The sequence below is a fragment of the Copadichromis virginalis genome, linkage group LG10, assembly GCF_057382275.1.
Source record: "Copadichromis virginalis isolate Kocher_CV1m ecotype Utaka linkage group LG10, C_Virginalis_male_GT1.1, whole genome shotgun sequence".
Lineage (NCBI taxonomy): Eukaryota > Metazoa > Chordata > Actinopteri > Cichliformes > Cichlidae > Copadichromis > Copadichromis virginalis.
This window is the reverse complement of record NC_140627.1, coordinates 12622170-12646368: the sequence shown is the minus strand read 5'-3', so window position 1 is coordinate 12646368 and position 24199 is coordinate 12622170. Positions and strand designations below refer to the sequence as shown.

General features: G+C 40.6%; 1 protein-coding gene and 2 long non-coding RNA genes across 4 annotated transcripts; all 3 read right to left on the bottom strand.

Moving 5' to 3' along the window:
• Positions 1 to 407: 407 nt before the first annotated feature.
• LOC146699924 (uncharacterized) lies at positions 408 to 3556 on the bottom strand. 2 transcript variants are annotated; one of them, XR_014922660.1, is made up of 4 exons: positions 3243 to 3556; positions 2799 to 3044; positions 2228 to 2556; positions 408 to 1209 (listed from the first exon to the last, which is right to left on the bottom strand). It is a non-coding gene; the product is annotated as an uncharacterized LOC146699924 (long non-coding RNA). The 2 variants fall into 2 exon arrangements; XR_014922661.1 differs by having other exon boundaries at positions 2228 to 2516.
• A 5952-nt stretch (positions 3557 to 9508) lies between these two features.
• Positions 9509 to 10327, bottom strand: LOC146699923 (general transcription factor II-I repeat domain-containing protein 2A-like). The gene has a single exon (XM_085471474.1). The coding sequence runs from the start codon at positions 10325 to 10327 to the stop codon at positions 9509 to 9511; it is 819 nt and encodes a 272-aa protein (XP_085327600.1).
• A 3528-nt stretch (positions 10328 to 13855) lies between these two features.
• On the bottom strand, positions 13856 to 18675 carry LOC146699922 (uncharacterized). Its single transcript, XR_014922494.1, has 3 exons — positions 16992 to 18675; positions 14841 to 16380; positions 13856 to 14766 (listed from the first exon to the last, which is right to left on the bottom strand). It is a non-coding gene; the product is annotated as an uncharacterized LOC146699922 (long non-coding RNA).
• Positions 18676 to 24199: the final 5524 nt, after the last annotated feature.

Here is a 24199-nt window from a genome sequence, read left to right as displayed (position 1 = left end):
GATGCCGAACTGTGTTTCATTCTTATTGTAATAGTGACAATAAAGATCTATTCTGTTTTATTCTATTCTATTCTAACTTTACTATTCAGTGCCACGTCGAGGTAGAAACAACCTAAATAAAAATGTTCAATGATTTTATAATTTCATCTGGAAGTGGTCTTGTTGAACTATTAGAAAAATACACTGGTCAAGCTCAGGATATTACAATATAACAATGTTGTTCTAGACACATACCTTTATTTAATGAGATGTCATAAACAAGTGTTATCAAAGCAAATCCACAATTTATTTTGAAGTGCCATCTAATTTTAATTCATCTCTTCTGGATTAAAAAAAACCATTTTTATCAAAATTTAAAGATATATATTGTTATGGACCAATTTGAAAAACAGGAGTCGTCACAGGAATTATTAGAAAAAGTTGTTTTTTATTTATTTAACCCAAAAGGTTACATTTACAAAAACAATAAATGTTAAGCTCATAAAAGAGGTCAAAGAAACAAAACTGAACTCAGGCAAAGAACTGTGAACTTGACGAAGCAACTGACTGCCCACACAAACATAACTGACCTAAACACGAAATGACACACGAGGGTATATATAATGGTTGATCAGGTCACTATGACACAACAGGGGTAACTAAACGCAACACAATCAAGAACCGTTAAAAAAGATGCAGTACAGCCCAGTTAATAAACTAAACACCAAAGAAGAAAATCAAAAACACTAAACCCTGAACTCAAATATTTAGTTAAATACAAAAGCTCGTTTAACTAAAGAAAATACACTTTCTCCCCCCCTCCAGCAGGAAGTGGTGGTGCAGACCAACATCTTTATTCTGGCAGCTCCCAGGGATCAATGGGTGTAAGAAACCGGTAAAAGAAGCAAAGATTTGTCAGAATCCCAAAACAAAAAGAAATGAATTGTTATAAATATGTAGGTAAACTAAATGTGCACAGTAAGAAATAAAACAAATGTATTTAAACCATCAATAAACTTACTGCAAACTAAAGTGTGTCATTGTGTTTAGATGAAGGAATGACTAAAAATACATGAGACTGTAGAGATGACAGGTGACTTCAGGAGACATCCCTCAACACTGCTCCCGCTCACCATATTAGACAGCCCGGTGTCTACTGTGGAAATCTTCAAGTTCCTGGGTACCACCATCTCCCAGGACCTGAAGTGGGAGACCAACATCGCGTCCATCCTCAAAAAGACACAGCAGAGTATGTATTTCTGAGACAACTGGAAGTACAGTCTTCCACAGGAGCTGCTAATCCAGTTCTACACTGCAGTCATTGAGTCTGTCCTGTGCTCCTCCATCACAGTCTGGTATGGAGCAGCCACTAAACAGGATGGGTGCAGACTGCAGCGGACTGTACAGGCAGCAGAAAGGATCATCGGCGTCCCCCTGCCCTCCATCCAGGACCTGCACCTCTCAAGAACCAGGAAACAGGCAGGGAACATCATCACAGACTCCTCACACCTTGGACACAGACTTTTTGACCTGCCACTCTCTGGCAGACGGTACAGAAGCCTGCAGACCAGGACCACCCGACACAAGAACGGTTTCTTTCCCCTCGCCATCTCCCTCCTTAACAATTGAACTGTCACACTGCTTCAAACTGCTAGACTGCAACTGCACCTTATGTACATTCTGTGGTATTCATTTCATTTCTGTAATCCTGTATTTTCTGTATATAAGATTTAGATTAGTTATTTCATTGTTGGTTTATACACATATGTATATGTGCATGTGTATATGTAAATATCAATGCGAGTCTGGCATTGATATTTGACATGACAGCAGAGAGGTGAATTTGGCATTAATATTTGACGTCTGGGCATTACCTCATCATTTAGTCATAGATGATGAATGGGTAAGTCGGTAGAAATTCATTGTTGAACTTTAAAACTAAATAAAATATGACAAAATAAATCATATGCTGAGATGAGATGCAAAGCTGTATGAAGCCGTTCCATCGATGGGTGTAAAAATATCTCAAGAGCGAAAAGTTGAGGAAAAGTTAAAGTAGCTGATTGTTTTTTGCTTGTTTGTTCTCCTCTTGCTATTTCCTTAAAATATCCACAGAAACCAGGCCTGTCTTTCCACCAGATAGCATTCTTTGACTCTGGGTATAATAGCAAAACAATGAAAAACACAGTAATTTGAGCAGAATCAGATTACATTCACATTACTCTTTGTTCCAACACAGTCTGCTTACCTGTGACTGGCCTGGCCTACGAGGTGGTGATAAACCTCCATCTGAGTCCCATCTACTCAGTGGCCGCACCCTGGGTGGAGACTGTTTGGTTTCTGAGGGCCTCCTTGGAGGAGACTGGTCAGAGTCTGAGGCGTCTCTCTTCAGGGGCCTATTCTTTGGGGGTGACTGTTCAGAGTCTGAATCATGTCTATTCTGATCCTTCTTAGCCACCGCTGACCGATCCGGTGAGCGTTTTCTACTTAAGGATTACTTAAGGATGAGCTGAGCTTGCTTTTGTTGAAGTCTGAGTCTGACAAGGACAGTTAATTTCTTGTATTAGATAAGTTGATCTGTGAGGGAACCACAGAGGTTTGATATTAGCAATCATGTCAAACGTTATTATTATTATCTAAATGAGGAGTTTTTCTTTTGTAATGACTTTTGAAAAACCTCCCTTTAGAATACAAATGAAAGATTTGTTATTAGATCATGGTATGTGTGTAAAAAAACTCATATTAAATGGCCCTCTGTTTTTTACTTTTATTCATATTGACTTGCCACACCAGCTTTACAATTTAATTGGATCACTCACCTTTACTTTGCACCTTTTCTGACTTCTCTGAACGTTGCCTCGGTGGTGACAAGTCTGGGGAGTCCTGCCGACTTCTGGGAGGAGAGAGATCCAAAGAGTTGTGCCAGGTCTTTCTGACAGGAGGATCGCGTCCTTTTCTCTTTGAAGACAACTCTGGTGAGTAATTTTGACTTCTGCTTAATGTCTTAGCCTCTGTATTTTGGTGTTCTTTTCCTTTTCCTTCCTCTGTGTCGTCATTTTGATCCACTGTCAGGATAGTAAGTAAAAGTACTAAACAACAGTCTTCATTTATACAAACACAAATCCTTATTTAACTCAAACTACTTTCCATCTGTTGCTGGTCCTAAAGACTTCCATCTGTTTCACTTCCTTGGGTGAAACAGATGTGTCAATCACCTCAGCAATCTGGTGACATAACAAAAATGACCCAAAATACAAACATACCCATTTTAAAATAGTAGAAACAGTGCTGGACAACAACGGAGGCATCAACTAGCTTAACGGCTAAGCCATACAGCTAAATCTGTGGCAAAACGTCGGCACCCTTTCTCGGAAACCTTGTGCCACTTCTCTTTTGTCTTTTAGACTTCGGGGAATCATTGTCGGCTGATAAATAACGTTTTAAGTTGTCAGCCTTAGAAAGTTCCTGTCCTTTCCTACTGCCAGTGGAAGCAGCTTCATTGTGTTGTTGGAAACTATGGGTTGTGCTTAGGTTCAAGAATGTCAGGATAGTTTGGATAGAGGATGCAAGGGGTAGGGTTGAAACTGAGCGCGGCTATTATCCCTAAAATCATAAATATTGATAACAAAAGTAATAATAATAATAATAATACACATGACTTAACAGCAGTAGAGTTAGCAAATACAATAATAAAAATAAATAAATTTAAAACAATTCCCCTCAGGACAAATAAAGTATATCAATCAATCAACCAATACAAATAAATTATGAGGTTTTTGAGAAATGTACCATTGCTGACTCCAATTTCACTCCAGGTGCAGTGCTGTAAAAGTATTTGTGTGAAGGGGGTGAAAAAAGCTATCCAAACTTACCTGGGCCTGTGTAAAAAAGTAATTGCCCTGTTGTTCAATCATTAATTAATTCATTGTCATTAACCATTTATTGCTGAGGTGCAAAAGCGAGAGTGAAATATAGTGAACATGAACTGTGTAGTTATTTATTTTTAACTGATATCAGTAAGAGGAAGTTAAAGTATCACAAAAAATAGATCATGTGTTGGTGTTGTTTCTACGTCATCATAACAATAATGGTCCAGGATCAACATCACAACTGACCAGTGATCATGTCTGAGCCTTCAGTTAGCAGGAGCAGCAGAAGCCAAGAAGTTGGCTAATCCTTTTAAACTATCTCTGGCAAACCAACATAAACTAATTAGGCTAAACTAAACAGCAAACCTAACTTGAAAATGTATTTACTATCTTGTATAAATGAATAAAGAAAACACTTATGCTGACCAATTGTTCTAGAATAGAGTTTCATATAAACAAGCACAAAAAATAATTGGTCAGTACCAATGTTGATCCTGGATCAGCATTATTATGCTGATGCAAGAACAACACCAACACAAGGACATCAGATACACCGTCACTCATCATGAAAACCACCATGGCCTCAACATAAAAGGGGGTTAGAGATACCTCTGTCACCACAGCTATTAACACAGTGCAGCATGATAGATGAAGATGCTAAGCTGCTGTTCTTAATTATTTGTACCTGCTTGGTAATTTTTCTTATTTGCATTTAGTGGGACCTGGTGTTGTGCTGCTGGAATCGTAATTTCCCTAAGGGGACCTCCCCAAAGGATTAATAAAGTTCTATTTTATTCTAAGTTTGTAGTTAAACTGACTTGTTCCCATGTTAAAATGTTTCATCTATATTCCATCAGATCCTGCTCTGACCTTTCTGTGTTGGAGATGTTGGATGAGTGCTTTAAAAGTGTCACAGTGGCTTTAGGAGCAATTCACACCAGCATCCAACATGTAAAGGTACAAAAACACTAAAGCACTGACAAAACACTTATTGTTTGTTAACATTTTTAATAGTTGCAGAACCAAATGTGTAAAGTTCTCCACATCTGTTTCAGACAAAAACGAGTGCTTGAATCCTTCGCACTTGTCCTAGTGAACTTCAATAAGGGTGTCCCAAAATCAAACGAACACTGCAGCATCACTGAGAGTTAAAAACTGTCTAAATTCTTTCATCTTTAATAAAATGATCAGTGTTGCTCCTTTACCAGGTGTAACAATTAAGTTTAACATCCAGGCATTCATGAAAACAGAATTTATTAAATTCAATGGAATTAGAAGTTAACATGAAGTTAGCTCGCTAGTTTCCACCTAAACATGATATACAATGTTCTGACTGAGAGATTTCTGAAAGAATTAAAACATACAGCTCTGCTTTCACTTCCAACAAAAATGAAGACAGAAAACTAAACAGTAGTGACTTTTGTAGGGTTACTGAAGTTGGGCTAGCTGGTATATAATGATGTGCTACGTGATCACTAGCGACATAGCTATGTTAGCATAGCATAAACACAGTGAAGCTGGAGGATGAATGCTAACTTTTTTCCATTTGATAAAAGTTACGTGAGGGTTCCCGATGGTTAGGGACAAATGCAATCGCATGGCAGGATGTTGTAAATGGACCAAACTTCAGTCAGGAAAATAATTAAGAAAATCCATCCACAATACGAGGTAAGTCATTAACATACTGCAACAACATGAGAATAGAGCAGCTGCGAAAGAATTCAGCATTAATGGCCCACCAATCAGTAGTGATTTTGGTTGGCCCTGGTTTGCCCTCATGGATGAGGTGATAGGACAGAGGCCTTCCATTAGGCCTCCTGTCCTAATTTTCTTGTTTTCTTCTTCTTTTTTTTCCAGCCGATGATCCAGTGGATTTTTTAGTGTCCTTTCTCACCGTCCCTTTTCCCCTCTGTCTTTTTCCCCTCTCCTTTTATTGAAATTCTCTTGTCTACGTCTTTTCCTTTCCTATCCCCCAGTCATGTCTGTTCAGATTGTAATAATTTAAAAGTTCCTAAATAAATAAATAAATAATAATAACGATCAATCAAGTGGACCAGTATGGCAAAGCGGTAATGATCCACTTGAAAAAACAAATCTTTTAGGCATTTTTCTTGGCTTTCAGACAATAATTCTGATTGCTACAGTGCTGAACACGACAGGCAAAAAAAAAAGAACGCAGTTTAAGTAAGTTGCCAGCAGAGATGGGCGTTACTGTAATCAAATTACTTTTTCCAAGTAATGAGTAAAGGATTACCATTTTTTTTTAAAATAGATTACTGTTACTTTCTCATAAGCATGCTGCGTTACTAAACCGTGATTTTGTTTGTGAGAATATCTCATTACAATGACGTACAAGCATGCGATGTCGGTGGCACCAACAGACGTGTGTAGATCAACAATGAATAATATGGCATGTGGGAGAGAGTACAACGTGCCGTGTTTAAAAGCTTCCACAGAAATTGAAATTCATTTGCATACTAACTGCCGAGTGGTCTGCTGAATACAGTGTGAGCCTGCGCACAAACAGCACGGAGGGAAAGCGCAAATGAGAGGTGAAACCTATCATCTCTGTTGTGCCTTTTCCAGTGGCCTTTTCACCTACTGTAGTAAATATCTTGTCCATATTGAGTTTGTAATCTTTTATTTTTCTCAACTTCTAAAAGTTTGAGTTAAGGGGGGAAGATGTTTGTTTAAGCCCCCTCTTGTCCCAGTGTATAGCCTACCCCGATTTAGACGCTAATTTGATCCATAATGGCTGTACAACATAGAAAGTCAACGTATACCTCTTACAACCAAAGTAGACTAGCACGTATAGTGCGTATTAATGAAAGCAGTCATTCAAAAACACTTGTCACGGCTGCACAGCAGTCGTGTGGTGAATTGAGAAAAGGATCCAAGATGCAGGCACTGACTGGGGTGCGAGTGAAAATTTATTTGCAGAGGTGATAAAGTGACAAAACAGGAAGAGCAGAGCGGGGAGTAAACAAACCTAAACTGGGAAAACTAAAGAACAAAACTTAAACCAGACACTCACGGGAGGAGGAGCGAAATGCACAAAGAGAGATGGCAGAGAGACGCAGAATGAATACCAGGTAACAGAATAATGCAGACTGACATGGCGTTAAACAGACGACGCGACAGAGAGCACAGGAAAACACAGGGCTTAAATACACGGGGAGTAATCAGGGAATGGGCCACAGGAGGGAGACACAGCTGGGAGCAATAAGGCTAACGAGACAGGGGAGAGGTAAAACTGAACACACTGACATGAGACATGAACTTTCAGAATAAAACAGGAAACTAACAGACACAGAGAACCAGACCGGACACTGAACTTGACAGGCAGACTCATGAGCAGACACAATAACACCATGGACAGACAGAGGGAACACAGAGAAGTGGAAGCAGGCAGGCAAAGAACAGAAACCTAACAAATGGCAAAATCACAACAGAATACACACTCTGAATGAACAAAAGCATAAGGAACACAAAACACTGAGTCCTCAGACTCAGGACCATGACAACACTGCCTACTACTGTGTCTGAAGGTGAGGTATTGCCACCGTTAGTTTAGGCTTATAGAGATATGTGTTTAAAAAAAAAAAGACCACTAAATGAAATGTAATCATTATATGTTTGTTAAAAGCTAACTTGCATTCCATGAACAGCCACCGCACTACCTGCTGCCTAGTGATGTGCGGATCGATACTGAAATATCGATTCTTCCGATACCAGTCATTTATGTTCTAGAATCGATTCTAACATTAAAATATCGATAATTTAGTAATTTGTAGTTTATCATTAACAGGAACACAGTGGAAATAAACTATATTATTTGCATTGTCTACATTGGAAGGAACTACTTCCTTATACGCCTTTCATAGTCATGTGCGAAATACGGCTGTATAAATGTGTCGCAGCCCCTGGCGTGCGCACTCACAACAATGGCTGAGCGTAATTGGAGTTGTGTGTGGACGTATTTTACATCCACAAACAGCCGAGAAGTGGTTTGCGATACATGTGGCAAGAAAGTGAAGTGTTGTGGCAAAACCACTAACCTTGTCAAACACCTCAGAGTAAATCATATCACAGAATATGACTAGCGTATGTTGAGGCGAACTGAAGAGGATGAGAGGGACAGGGACAGGTGCTGCTAGGGCGAGACAAACGTCTCTCACGGAGTCCTTTAGTGCTGCAGGCAGGCAAGGTGTTCGAATAGTGCACAACTTCAGTTTTTTTATTTCTATATGATGAACTCTGCATTATTAAGTGATAAGAACAAGTAATCTCACGTCCTGTAATCATTATGACGCTATAATTTGAGATACAATAAAAGATACAATAAATAAAATAAGTTTTTGTACAAAGTATTGTTATCAGATCAGTATCGTCGATACTACTCTGAATTTTACTTGGTATCGGATCGGGAAGGAAATCAGTGGTATCGCACATCACTACTGCTGCCACTCCTCCATTGTCCACAGTAGCTGCAGCTGCTATTCCAACTAAGGTGAAACCAACAGCCCCCAGGACAATAGCAGCAGAGATCACTGCTGTACCTGAGACCAGGAAGAAGCACTTGGTTACTGATCATCAGGATGCTTCACAATGAATACATGTCTTGACACGTATGACTTTACCTATGAGTTTTAGAGATAAAAATAAATAAATAAGCAAATAGGTTTGTTACCTGCCCGGCTGTGATGGCTAAGGCTGTCACTGAAACACAAGAAAGAAAACAAAAGATCTTACCACAGCTCAGTCTGGAAATATTAAGACATAGGGCTGGGCGATATGACCCAAAATTCATATCTCTATATTTTTTAGCTGGATGGCAATATACGATATATATCTCGATATTTTTTTTAAAGCCATAAGTTAAGAACAAAAAGAGAGTTCTTAGTCAAAGCTGTGTCCCAGATGTCACACAGGCACTTTTATTTACATACAGTGTAGATCAGGGGTCTGCAACCTTTATCATCAAAAGAGCCATTTTGCCCCTCTTCTGCCAAAAAAAAAATCGTAGGGAGCAGCAAAAAAATAACGTAATAATTTAACTTTTCATCCTTTTTTTTATTTTAGCTGTTACAACCACTGAATAAAACAAACAGAAGTGCAATGTGCATTTGTAGGCCTGCTTTGAAATAAATTAAACTGTTAACTGTAGGCCTGTTAACTGTAGGCGTATATTTTTGTAAAAGTAAAATAAAACTAGTCCACTTTAATATAAATAAAACATTTAGCTGCAACTTAACAGCTTTTAAAATAAAAAGAAAATTGGGAGAGTCTTTGACAAGTCCATGTCAGTGTTCTCTCGTCCTCTTTGGGTTTTTTGCTCAGCCAGCAATCAACTGAAGCACCTGAACATACAAAAAATCTACATCAGCTCGAAATCTAAAATATTTTTTTGCTGAAAAATAATAGCTTGTAAAATACTATTGTCCTTACCATTTTAATGTGACTTCTGTGTCTGAAGTTCGCTGGAGATCTTCCCTATGTCGGGGCTGTAAGATGTGACTTTGATCTTCATACAGGACTGTATAGGCTCTCATCTTTGAGGCGGGAGCGGTGTTTGGACTTTATAAAATTCATGCTTGAGAAAACTTGCTCACATAAGTATGTTGAGCCAAAGATGGACAAGACTCCAAATGCATACTTTTTCATGTTAATATATGTGTCAGGAATGGCACCCCATGTTTCAAAAACAAGTTTGTCGGGTGGGGGAGTTTTTCCATATCACTCCGTTTGTGCTCTTTAGCGAGCGTAGCCTTCTGACGGGCGACTTCTTCAAGATCCGCCGTCAGTGTTTTGAACTTATTTACCCACAAATCTTTATCCGCTATGTCGGCCAGTTCAATTTCTAGATCAGACTTACATACTCCGGTGAATGCAACTGTGTTCAGGAGAGATGGGTCGATGTCCAGCGGTGTGACAGGGAAAGAGAGAGTATGTTTCTCCTTTCTGAAATCACTGAATCTTTCTCCAAATGCAGCTTGCATTGCAATGATGGCACGGTGGAAATATTCATAATTTATTTCATTGTTCGCTTCTTTGAACTCTCTTAGGGAGGGGAAGTGAGAGAAGGTACGTTTTTGTGCATCTCTTGCGAACACTGTCATCTTGCGCTCAAATGCCAAAACATTCTCCAGCATCTGCAGGGCCGTGCTTCCCTTTCCTTGTAGATTTGTATTCAGCGTGTTCAAGTGACTTGTCATATCCACCATGAAGTAAAATTTACCCAACCAATCAAGGTCTTCCAGTTCAGGATAGCGGAGGCCTTTGCTTTCCAAGAACGTTTTCACATGCTCCAGACAGGTAGCGAAGCGTTTCAGCACCTCTCCCCTGGACAGCCACCGGACTTTGTTGTGCAGCAGGAGAGCTGAATATGCGTTGTCAACTTCTTCTAACAATGAACAAAACGGTGGGTGGCTTAACCCGTTCGCAATTATTTTGTTCACTATCTTGATAACGAGGTTCATCGCTTCGACTCATTCGGGGGGGAATGTTTGTGCGCACAGTGCTTCTTGGTGGAGGATGCAGTGAAACGCCATCAGCTCTCAATCCAGTGACTTTTGAAGCAAATTCACAAAACACATTTCTTTTCTTTTTGTTGTCTAGTTTTTCTGTTTCCCCCCTGAGAGATTACCACCTTAACGTGGTCAGGCGGTGTGATGGCTGCAGTTACAGCCACACAGTGGTAACATTAGTGTAGAGGCTTACACACAACACTGCATTCACATTTGTCTTTCTTTAAATATAAGGTTTAATTTACAGGATAATAAATAACTGGTTTTGGTCTCAGTTAGGTTTTTGTGTGTTTTACCCCTTTTTGTGATTTTTAAGTTATCCCCCTTTGTCTCGTTTAGTGAGGTCAGTTTGTTTGAGGTATCAGTATTGGTTGCTGTTAACTTTGAGTAGAGTTCTGTTATTTTGACCTCTTTTATGGGCCCAAGATTTAGATTTTTTTGTATAATTTAACCAACTATGTTGTTGGGTTAAATAAAAAACAACTTTTTTTGGAACTGTACTGCGGTGGCCCTGAGAGGCCAAACGGACTGCAACTTAAGAAAACACCAGGAATAAGAAAAGCCCTACAAAAGCACACAAAACACAACGGAAATAGGAAAAACGACAACAGAAATAGGAGAAACAAAGCAGAAATAGGAAAAAAATTTTCCAAAAACACAAGGGAAGTGTTTCTGGGGAGACAATAATCCGACGGACCAGTTGCAGGAACCAAAATATGCTAAGAATTGCGCTGGTAGACACTTAAAAGAAGTGGAGGATCTATCAGTTTTGGAAAGAAACAGAGGAAAGAAAAGATGAGAGGTAAGTGTGTTAGCCTAACTATTAGCCTAAAAATCCGTCATCATATGAATGATGATAAAACACGCCTACCATGTTTTGGGTTTCTGCAACTGGTCCGTCAGGTTATTGTCTCCCCAGAAACGCTTCCCTTCCTCTTGTTCTTCCTTTTTCCTATTTGCGTTGTGTTTTATGTGCTTTTGCAGCGTTTTTCTTACCGCTGGTTGCAGTCCGTTTGAACTCTAAGTGCCACTGTACTTTAACCTGTGTCTGACTTTCTTTCAATGCTCGATCCATTGCAGGGGGTTTGCGTGCCTCAGTGACCCTAAAAGCTAGATCAGCGGAAGCTTAGCCTTCAGGTGTTGGTCAGGTCTTAGGGTAGAGGCCTGACAAAGTGCAATCCAATTACATGACAAAAACAGTTATCTGGAGCACCCCACCCAATCAACCGCCCTTAAGTGTTAAGTCCCCAGTTTATCATTTCTGCAAAGAGATATTGCTGCTCAGTTTTAACAGATGTTTTTCAATGTTTTGATTTTTGCTGCTTTAAGAGCCATGAAGAAACTAGCATTTTAATCTTTTCTTTTTTTCAGTTTTATTGGAGAGAAGGCCGGCATTTCCTTAGCAGATGTCTTAGAATGAAGCCATAACATTATAGGACATAGGAAAGTGAAAACATTTAGTTTTGGTGCGAACTCTTCCTCTAAAATCTGATTCGGATGTCATATAATCTAATTAGTGATATCGTCATTTCTTCTTCCAGAAAACATGCAGGGCTTGCAATCATTAAAATACTGAAACCATCATAACATTTTGACTTTGTAGTAACAAAAACATTTAATAAAAACACCTGCTTATCGGTTCCACTTGCATTTTAGCTACAACCAGCTGATTTCAGGCACCAGGGGAGGAAAATGGTAGTGCAGTATACAGCCTGGATATTGAAATTACTTTTTTGTATTGCACAAAAGGACAAGAGAGATTTCTTTCATTAGCAACCACAGCATCTTTTTTTATCATGTAGAGAAAACTGAGACATACTGTTGAAATTGCACTTCTTTTTCCAATATTGAGATAGCTCAGAAATGAAATGTGCAGTTAAACTACTTTACACGGGAGATTTTCACTGGTGGCATGTATGTAGCCCTCGATGTAAAAGTGAGTTTAACATCTGTGGCTTAAACAGACAGTGTATGGGATGGAAATCATGAAACATCTGTGTACATCTTGTTGGATTCAGATGTGTAAATCCACTGAAAGCAGTAAACCTCAGGCCAAGATCAGCTGATCACAGACTGTATACAGGTTTCAGTTCAAGGAGACAGATTATTGTAAGTAGCCTCTTAACAGCTTAGTATTGACATATGTTTCTCTCTCTAAATTACATTGGAAATACAGTAAAGGCTCACAGTCAGTGTGACAGGAAACAGAGGCACAGAGTTTTAGAAACCCGTGCAATGTGAAAGCCCTTTTTTCTGACAGTTGGAGCTACCCTATGAGCAAGCACTTGGGGATGGTGGGATGGAAAAAAAACCCTTTTAAGAAACCTTTGGCAGAATGAGGCTCAAGGACGAGCAACTGGTTGGAGATGACAGAAAAGGCAAAATAAGAAACAAATCAAGAGCATACGAGGACAGGACAAAACACACGATGGGAGGAAGAGGACCAACGTTACTGACACGCAGTAGTGATATATTAACACACTGAGAGTAAAAGACAGAAGTGCTCAGTGCATGATGGGAAGTGAATCAGCAGTTGTGGCCTATAACAGCATAACTAAAGGATGGGACAGGGTCAGCTGATCCAGCTGTAGCTATAAGATTTATCAAAATGGAAAGTTATGAGTTCAATGTTAAAAGACGAGAGCGTTTCTGGTTAAACAGGACAGGGACAGGAAAGCTGAAGGCTCAGCCTCCCATTAGACTCATTAGACCTCACCAGAGTGAACAACTTTCTCTGCAGCAACACAACTCATAACTTTTATTCACACCCTGTCCTGATACTTCTGTTTCATCTGCTATAAACAATAACCATACACTATTATTGCAATCTGGACTACAGCTCAAAAGTTTGTAGAGAATTAGAAATGTCTTATCTTAGTAAAAATCTTTTTGATGTTTTACTAAATTATTCAGAAGCGTAAAGAAATATAAATAATTAATGGTAACATTTATCATAAATCACAAATGAGATTTAGTGGAATATCTACTAAGTGTTGCTGAGACAACGTCGGTCTCTCTGATTCTTTTTGTCTTGGTAGAGATCACGCAGAGATGTTTCCAAATTTCACACAATCCTTTTATTACCCATCTTCCTTACAGATGCATCTGGAGATCAGCACACTGCATCCTGTGCAGTCCTACTCTAAAGGCTGATCTGAAGAGTTTCACACAGCAGTTACAGTTATAGTCTCTGGCATCCAATTTCTACAGTAAACCCCCCACATTGGAAAAACACTGGTAAAGTGGCCAGGGGTGCTGACACCCTGACCCTGATCTCCTTTTAAATCAAATCAAATCACTTTTATTGTCACATCACATGTGGAGGTACACTGGTACAATACATGAGTGAAATTCTTGTGTGCGAGCTTCACAAGGAACTGAGGTGTGCAAAAATACAATACCATAAGAACAAGCAAAATATAAGAATGGCTAAATCTGACACACACACACACACACACACACACACACACACACATAGAGTAAACAATAAAATATACAGAGGTTGGTAGTTAGACATGTGCAAAACAAGTGGCATTTATATACAGTGTGGAGTGCATAATGTTGAAGTTCCAGTAGTGAAGCTGAGGTGTCTATGAAGTGTTCAGCAGTCTGATGGCCTGATGGAAAAGGCTGTCTCTCAGTCTGCTGGTTCGGGACCGGATACTGCAGAACCTCCTTCCTAGTGGAAGTAGTCTGAACAGTTTATGGCTGGGGTGACTGGAGTCCTTGATGATCCTCCTCGCTTTCCTCAGGCACCGCTTCCTGTAGATGTCCTGGAGGGAGGGAAGCTCACCTCCAATTATCCGTTCAGAACACCGCACTACTCTCTGGAGAGCTTTGCGGTTGTAAGCGGTGCTGTTGCCATACATCTAGTGAGGATGCTCTCAATGGCACAGCGATAGAAGATCCTGAGGATGTGGGGGCTCATGCCAAATCTTTTCAGTCTCCTGAGAAAGAAGAGGCGCTGCTGCGCCTTCTTCACTGTTTTGTTTATGTGTCCTGACCACGTAAGATCCTCAACCAGATGTACACCAAGGAACCGGAAGCTGCTCACTCTCTCCACAGCAGCGCCGTTGATGGTGATGGGGGTGTACTTCTTTGCACCTCCGGAAGTCCACTATCAACTCCTTTGGCTTTGCAACGTTGAGGGTGAGATGGTTGTCTTGACACCAGTGGGTCAGGGTGCTGACCTCCTCCCTGTAGGCCGTCTCATCACTTTTGGTGATAAGACTCACCACTGTAGTGTCATCCGCAAAGGGTCCAATGTGAGTCGGGTAGTGCAGAGCAAACGAAGTCCCTGATCAACTTCTCGAAGCATTTGCTCACGATGGGGGTCAGGGCTACAGGTCGCCAGTCATTCAATGAGGAGATGGTGGCAGATTTGCACAGGTCTGCACAGAAACAGAGAGTGAGCAAAAGCAAGAACTGATGGAAAATGTGACATGACTGTGGCATGATACGTTACCTTGGTAATGCAAAGATCTGGTTGTTTAGAAGCCAGCATGAAGACCTCATGAGGAACAGGCGAGTAATCAGCTGATTGTTCACAAGTGACTGAGGGACAGGAAGGTGGAGGAGCATCCCCTAAAAAAGACAAGCACACGGACAACAACACAGGCATACACCGAAAGAGGAGAGGGAGAAAGAAGCAGGCCAGCAAAAGAGGGCAAGAGAACCATGACATCTACAGAGGCCCATTTTCATTTGGTACATCGTGTTACCAGATGTCAGTTTTTAATGTTAGATCTCAACTTGTCAGTCAAGAAACCTTTTTCCAAAGATATCAGCACAAACCGAAATCATTGTGCGGATTAAAAACAGTAAGTTGTTGAAGTTTGTAATGGATGATGTTTGTAATCTGATTAAATCAGATGTGTTCCTGGTTTAGAACCATGTGATCTGTCAACACAGGAGTGATTGTTACTAGAAATGGGCCCATGTATAACTGTGTAGACATTTCCTAATACATCATGGGTGATTTAACATAAATGATTCATTAAACACACATCTGTGAAAACACTTCTGATAACCGTTGTTATATTATGTTAAAGTAAATGTGAATTATTAATAAAAGGAGAATGTTTGAATCTGACCACAAAATTTTGAGCAGTAGTGTGTGTTGTATGCATGTGTCTGTCTGTATCTGATCAGGATTATGTCATCAGTGTCAACAAAATGCTCTTTTTTTTTTTTTAGCTGTGTCTATCATCAAAATTAAGTTGGAGTGTTTAAACCCTGACAGCGAACTCTGCCTAACAAGTCCACTTTGCTCATTGACTTAAATTAAACCACTTAAACTAAAGAAACAATAAATGTGTCTGGATCATCCCAGGTTTTGTTTTTAACCTCATTAAAGCAAGTTGACATTTTCCTCTAAAGGGGCTGCAACACCCAGCTGCACAAAACCTTCACTTTTTTTTAACAGTTTCACTCTTTGAATATTTTTCATTTCTTACCATCAGAATTCTCCAAAAGATTTTTAGAAGAAATTTATTTTCTTTCATGCATCACCAACTGAACCTTTTATGTAAACAATTCAAGTTCCAACCTAACCTCATTTAGTTTTGCTTATGTAACGCGGTTAAAGGACCAGGGCGCCTGACTGCAGCCTCATAGACAATGAGCTATCAGAATAAGATTCGACTATGGAGCCTGAGGGTGTGAATAAAACACAGGAAACAAAAGTAGAGCTCAAATATATAATGTTTGTTATGAGAAGTGTATAGACGGATGTACAAAAGAAATAAAAACATGTGCATATATATCACAAACAAAAATAATGTTGACAATACAAAACAGCTTATTAGGTTCCAAAAGGAGGTGGGATGAGGTGTAGTCCAGTATGTGATTTAGTTTAGTTCCATGGACCTGTGATAGGTCATGTGTCAACAATTTGTGATTCAGTCCATAGGTTCACAATTCCTACCGCAACGTAGCGGTGGTCGGGTGGCTCGCCATCTCGCGCTGATCAGGGCTGATCGCGGGAGAACAAAAAAAAACCTGACCTAAACAAGGTCAAAAAACAGAAATTATCATTCACAGAAGAAAATGAAACAGCATTCTACTGCTGTGACAAAATAAATCCATAAATCCATAAATAACAAAGTCAAGTAATCAATGCCACGTTTCATACAACAATCAATAAACCATCATCTCTTATAATGAATGTCATTCTAAATACTATTCTAGAAAGACATTCTCATGGGTCCCATCAAAGTATATCAGCGTTAAAGCTAATAAATATTATCCAAAGTTAATCAAATATATTTACAAAACTCATTTAATCACAGGTATTGCGCAACAGATTCAATAATGTAAATGGAATTTAACTCAATGCAAAATCTCATAGGCCGTTTCGGCATTTCATCAGAAAAGTAACAAAAAACATCCAAAACGGACAAAACTACAAAAATCAAATCACTCGTTCAACTCTAGATACGTTAAGCCAACATTCGGCCATAATGGAATAAACAAAAACAACAATATTCAATAGATGACACTAGTAATTGCACTTACTGTCGCTAGCCTAGCATTAGCTTACCGGCATTGTAGGATGTGCGATCGCGGCTCCGCATGTACATTAATTGTGACAAAACAAAACAAACAAATAACTCACCGTTGAGTCGAGTGTGAGGTAGTGTAAAGATGAATGAATCGGCCGGGTTATTGCACGCTGTCAACTGGCCTGTAGTGCAAAATTTGTCGATATCTGACAAGTACGCCAACCACAGGGACAACAGCAGCCAGAGGAGCAGGGACATGCAGCTGATTGACCCGGAACTTATACAGGATTCATTCCCGCCACAATAAAGGGACTGGCGGAAGTGGGGTCAGAAGTTACCGTGGTTACACTTAGCAAAGTACTTGTAACTCTAATAATTAGTAAGAGTATATTTCTTATCATCTATTGCTCATCTGACCTGATAAACTTCAATTAACATTATAACACAGGACTGATTGTCTCTAAAAATGGGCTCCTGCACACTTGCAGACATTTTTCCATCACAACTTATGGATGATGAATGATTTGATTAAAGCTGTGAAAACATTACTGATAAACTTCATGTGATATTACATTAAAGCCAATTTCCTATTAAAAGCAGGGACTTTTGAGCAGTAGTGTGTACTGTATGTTTGTATGTAACTGTGTCTGACCTGGATTTCATCACCAGTTTCAAATAAGAATTTTCTTTAAAGTCTGTTTTTAAATACAAATGAAGTTCAACTTTAGCAAGGCTGATGGTAAACTGGCCCTCACAAGTCCACTTTATTGCGTGCTCATTGACTTTCTCCTATCAGAGCTGTTTAACAAGTCCACTTTATACATGCTTATTAATCTATCACGCTTATCAGTGGCTCATGCTTGCTTAAAGCCTATGTCTGAACTTGACCACAGAGCCAGAGCATCATTCAATCCTACCTGATGCCTATCCTGGCAGCAGCTCAAGGATGACAAACTCCACTTTCTCTGCATCAAGACAGCTCATAACTTTTTAACAGTCTCTCCTGATAGTCTCATATCATCTTCTCTAATCAATAACCGTACACTATAATTACAATGTAGACTACAGCTCAAAAGTCTGAGGTGAATTAGAAATGTCTTGTTTTCTGAATAGACTCACATTTGGTCTCATGTTGAATCACAGCAATTAATCAAAAGAGTAAATAATCATATAAATGCTTAATATTAACACTGATCACAAATCATGAATGATTTTGAATAGAATATCTACAGAGGTGTTCAGAGACCCATTTTCAGCAATAATCCCTCCTGTGTTCAGTGGTACATTGTCTTATCTAATGCAAGTTTAACACATTAAAGCCAAACTTATCACTCAAAACAGCTTTTTAAGAGATTTTAGCACAAATTCAAACTATTGTGGTGATTAAAGAAACAATAAATGTGTCTGGATCGTCCCAGGTTTTGTTTTTAACCTCATTAAAGCAAGTTGACATTTTCCTCTAAAGGGGCTGCAACACCCAGCTGCACAAAACCTTCACTTTTTTAACAGTTTCACTCTTTGAATATTTTTCATTTCTTACCATCAGAATTCTCCAAAAGATTTTTAGAAGAAATTAATTTTCTTTCATGCATCACCAACTGAACCTTTTATGTAAACGTCTCAAGTTCCAACCTAACCTCATTTAATTTTGCTTAGCAAAGTACTTGTAACTCTAATAATTAGTAAGAGTATATTTCTTATCATCTATTGGTCATCTGACCTGATAAACTTCAATTAACATTGTCTGTGAAGGTTCTCAGTCATCCAGGTCATCGTAGTCAAAGGAGCTTGCAAAGAAAAGCGTCTGGACTTCTTTAAGTTACTTGAAGACGTTTCACCTTTCATCCGAGAAGCTTCTTCAGTTCTGAGGTCAAATGGTGGAGAGTCCCAGATATAAACCTAGTGGGAGTAACCCCCCCACAGAGGGACAAAAGGGCCCCCTGATGGTCCTCTAATCGCCTGAGCCAAGGTGTGAAACTGGGTGTGGGTCCCAATCAGTCACAGTTTCGGGTGAGTTCATTGTGAAACCTGGCCCCACCTTATCATGCGAATTCCTGAGATCAGATGGCCCAGGATGTGAGTGGGCGTTAAGGCGTCTGGGAAGGGATCTCAAAACTGGATTATAGATGGCAGAGAGTTGGTGTCGTAAACCACCGCCTCTGTTCAAAGATGGTCGCTCACAGTGGACATATATGGCTTCTTTCACTCCTCTTTCAAACCATCTGTCCTCTCTGTCCAAAATGTGAACATTGGCATCCTCGAAAGAGTGTCCTTTAGGGCTGGGCCATATTATACCGTTCACGGTAATACCGGTAATATTGTTAGGCAACGATAGGAAAATGAAATATCGCGATAGAATATGAGTAAAACGCGCATGCGCAGTGCCTTTGTTTCCATACGCACATGGCTGATTGTTGAGTGAAACAAATGAACCAGAATTGGTTTGTAAAAATGGTGCAACTTCAGTGATGTGGAACTGGTTTGGTGTTTGTCCGTCAGATACACGACAAAGCACATTTTTTTGCAGAACATGCAAGCTGCCGTCGTTATTGTCGTATTTGTCTGACTAAGATGCTCTTAAATCTGGGAGTAATCTGGGTCCTAAACTCCGTCTTTTTCAGGTCAAACGAACACTGCAGCATCACTGAGAGTTAAAAACTGTCTAAATTCTTTCATCTTTAATAAAACGATCAGCGTTGCTGCTTTACCAAGTGTAACTATGAAGTTTAACTTCCAGGCATCCATGAAAAAAAATTTATTACATTTAACGGAGTTAGAAGTTAGCAGGAAGCTAGCGGAAGTTAGCTCGCTAGTTTCGCTAGTTACCTAAGCATGATATAGCATGTTCTGACTGAGAGATTTCTGAAAAAATTCAAACGTACAGCTCTGCTATCACTTCCAACATAAATGAAGACAGGAAACTAAACAGCAGTGACGTTTGTAGGGTTACTGAAGTTGGGCTAGCTGGTATATAATCATGTGCTACGTGATCGCTAGCGACACAGCTATGTTAGCATAACATAAACAGTGAAGCTGGAGGACGAACACTAACACTTTTCCACTTATAAAAATTTATGTTAAGGTTCCTGATAGTTAGAGACAAATGCAATCGCATGGCAGGATGCTGTAAACGGACCAAACATCAGTCAGGAGAACAACTGAGATAATCCATCCACAATACGAGGTTAGTTATTAATATACTGCAACAACATGGGAATAGAGCAGCTGCCAGAGAATTCAATATTAATGAATCAATGGTACAGAAGTGGGCAGCACGGTGGCACGGTGGTTAGCACTGTTGCTACACAGCAAGAAGGTCCTGAGTTCAATTCCAACATCAGGCCGGGGTCTCTCTGTGTGGAGTTTGCATGTTCTCCCCGTGTTTGCGTGGGTTCCCTCCGGGTACTCCGGCTTCCTCCCACCGTCCAAAGACATGCAGCTTGTGGGGATAGGTTAACTGGAAAATCCAAATTGCCACTAGGTGTGAATGTGCGAGTGAATGTGAGCGCGAATGGTTGTCTGTCCCTGTGTGTTGGCCCTGCGACAGACTGGCGACCTGTCCAGGGTATACCCCGCCTCTCGCCCTATGACAGCTGGGATAGGCTCCAGCGCCCCCCGCGACCCTGAAAAAGGATAAGCGGAAGCGAATGGATGGATGGTACAGAAGTGGAGGAAGCAAGAAGAATGAGTTTAATAAAGTTTGAGTTATCTGACTGCTTTGTTTCGCTTAATGTGCCTTATAATCCCGTGCACCTTATGGTCCGAAAAATACGTACTGCACACTGCAGTTTAATGTTGCAATGCACCTCTTTTTAACTTCAGTGGATATTATACATGGTTATGCTCAGGATATGTCAGCACATTTCTACTGGAAATGCCTTTTGGTTAAACTTTCAGCAAGGAATTTGCATTTGCATTGTTAAATTTTTTATAAAGCTTTAATGTACATAAAAACCAGCTTCTTCTTTAAGTGAAAATAAATGGAAGGTTGTCTTTTTGCTCTAGTAATGTTGTGGAGTTGTATTTTGTCTCGCATCAATTATATCGTCAGTTATATCGTTATCGCAAATTTTCAAATATATATCGTGATAAATATTTTTGGCCATATCGCCCTGCTCTAGTGTCCTTTATCCTTAAGATGCAGATGGACTGCTGAGTCTTGTCCTGTGGAGGTGGCTCTTCTGTGTTGTGCCATGCGCTTGTGAAGTGGCTGTTTGGTCTCTCCAATGTAGAGGTCTGGGCATTCCTCGCTGCACTGTACAGCATACACCACATTGTTAAGTCTGTGTTTTGGCGTTTTGTCTTTCGGGTGAACCAGTTTTTGTCTGAGCGTGTTGCTGGGTCTGAAATGCACCGGGATGTCATGCTTGGAGAAAACTCTCCTGAGTTTTTCTGATACACCGGCTACATAGGGGATGACAATGTTGTTGCGTCTGTCTTTCTTATCCTCCCTCGCTGGTGTCTGATCTTCTTTTCTGTGCCTCTTTGCTGACTTTAAGAACGCCCATTTAGGATAGCCGCACGTTTTGAGTGCTTCCTTTACATGTGTGTGTTCCTTCTTTTTTCCTTCAGGCTTAGAGGGAACATGTTCTGCCCGGTGGTGTAGGGTCCTAATTACTCCAAGTTTGTGTTCCAGAGGGTGATGGGAGTCAAAGAGGAGGTACTGGTCCGTGTGTGTGGGCTTCCGGTAAACTTCGATGTTGAGGTTGCCGTTCTCTTCAATGTGCACGGCGCAGTCCAGGAAAGGCAAACAGTCATCCTTTGTGTCTTCCCTGGTGAACTTGATGTTTTTATCCACAGCGTTAATGTGCGCAGTGAAGGATTCCACTTCTTGTGTCTTGATTTTGACCCAGGTGTCGTCTACATATCTGTACCAGTGGCTGGGTACTCTTCCTTTGAAAGAGCCAAGAGCCTTCCTTTCCACTTCCTCCATGTAAAGGTTGGCTACAATAGGTGACACGGGGGAGCCCATGGCACAGCCATGTTTTTGTCTGTAAAAGCCTTCGTTGTATTTGAAATATGTAGTGGTGAGGCAGAGGTCTAACAGTGTGCAAATCTGATCGGGTGTGAAGTTGGTCCTGTCCTCCAAGGAGCTGTCTTCTTGTAGTCGTTTTCTGACAGTCTCCACGGCCTCCGTGGTGGGTATGCAAGTGAAGAGAGAGACTACATCAAAGGACACCATGGTTTCATCTGGATCCAGGGTAAGTTTCTGGACCTTGTCGGTGAAGTTCTTGATGTGGTGTGGGGTGTTCCCCACGAGAGGAGCAAGGATGGTAGCATGGTGTTTAGCAATGTTATAAGTGGCTGAGTTTATGCTACTGACTATGGGTCTGAGTGGGACAGCTTCCTTGTGGATTTTAGGAAGTCCGTAAATGCAGGGTATGGCATCCCCTGGGTAAAGGCGGTGATATGTAAGGCGGTCAATAATTTTGTCCTTTTCAAAGTCTTGAAGGCAAGCTATAACTTTCTTTTTGTAGCTGCTTGTGGGGTCTCACTTTAAGGCTTCGTAGGTATTGTTGTCACTGAGGAGAGTAGTGATCTTTGTATGGTAATCTGTAGTGTTTAGGACCACGGTGCATCTTCCCTTATCAGCTGGTAAAACAGTGATGTTGTGGTCTTTGCTCAGGGAAGCGACAGCCTTCTTTTCCTGTATTGTGAGGTTGGATGGAGGGACTTTGGCACTGGAGAGCGTGGCTGAGACTTTCATCCTGATTTGCTCTGCTTCTGTCTGTGATAATTTATTAATCCGTATGGCAGATTCTGTGGCTGTGATGAGGTCCACTATGGGCAACTGTTGTGGAGAAATGGCAAAATTGAGTCCTTTGGCTAATACTCTCTTTTCAGGTTCAGTGAGAATCCTGTCTGAAAAGTTCTTAACCCATTTCTCCTGACTGACATCAGGTGTGTTTTCTTCTCTGGGTTGTGTAGGTTCAGGATGAGGAGTGTGTGTTTTTGAAAGCAAGGTGTGAAATTTCCTGCGTTGTCTTTCTTTTCCTCTAGAGTGTTGCGCCCGCTGAGCCTTGTCCACAAACTTGTAAACCTCTTCTAAGATTGGAGAGGGTAGAAGGGTTTCCAGTTCCTGCAGGGTCTGGCTGATCTTGATCTGGAGGGCATCTATAGTGAAATGGACCTGTCTTATCCTTTCACTTAAAAGGTGATTTTGTGCTCTCTGTAGAATCAAGTCTGCTCTGTATCCCCTGACAGTGGATCCAAGGCGCAGGCTCTTAGGAACAACTCTGCTTTGTCTACATCTTAGGTTGAAACGGAGATGGTTCCTATAATCCGCTAGTTTCCTTGATTCCCTTTCATACTCCTGCACCAGTTGAAGGGTGTCTCTCCCAAAATGTACGGCAATATGTCTGTGAAGGTTCTCAGTCATCCAGGTCATCGTAGTCAAAGGAGCTTGCAAAGAAAAGCGTCTGGACTTCTTTAAGGTACTTGAAGATGTTTCACCTCTCATCCGAGAAGCTTCTTCAGTTCTGAGGTCAAATGGTGGAGAGTCCCAGATATAAACCTAGTGGGAGTAACCCCCCACAGAGGGACAAAAGGACCCCCTGATGATCCTCTAATCAAATCATCAGGGGGTCTTTGCAAGCTCCTTTGACTACGATGACCTGGATGACTGAGAACCTTCACAGACATATTGCCGTACATTTTGGGTGGAACACCCTTCAACTGGTGCAGGAGTATGAAAGGGAATCAAGGAAACTAGCGGATTATAGGAACCATCTCCGTTTCAACCTAAGATGTAGACAATGCAGAGTTGTTCCTAAGAGCCTGCACCTTGGATCCACTGTCAGGGGATACAGAGCAGACTTGATTCTACAGAGAGCACAAAATCACCTTTTAAGTGAAAGGATAAGACAGGTCCATTTCACTATAGATGCCCTCCAGATCAAGATCAGCCAGACCCTGCAGGAACTGGAAACCCTTCTACCCTCTCCAATCTTAGAAGAGGTTTACAAGTTTGTGGACAAGGCTCAGCGGGCGCAACACTCTAGAGGAAAAGAAAGACAACGCAGGAAATTTCACACCTTGCTTTCAAAAACACACACTCCTCATCCTGAACCTACACAACCCAGAGAAGAAAACACACCTGATGTCAGTCAGGAGAAATGGGTTAAGAACTTTTCAGACAGGATTCTCACTGAACCTGAAAAGAGAGTATTAGCCAAAGGACTCAATTTTGCCATTTCTCCACAACAGTTGCCCATAGTGGACCTCATCACAACCACAGAATCTGCCATACGGATTAATAAATTATCACAGACAGAAGCAGAGCAAATCAGGATGAAAGTCTCAGCCACGCTCTCCAGTGCCA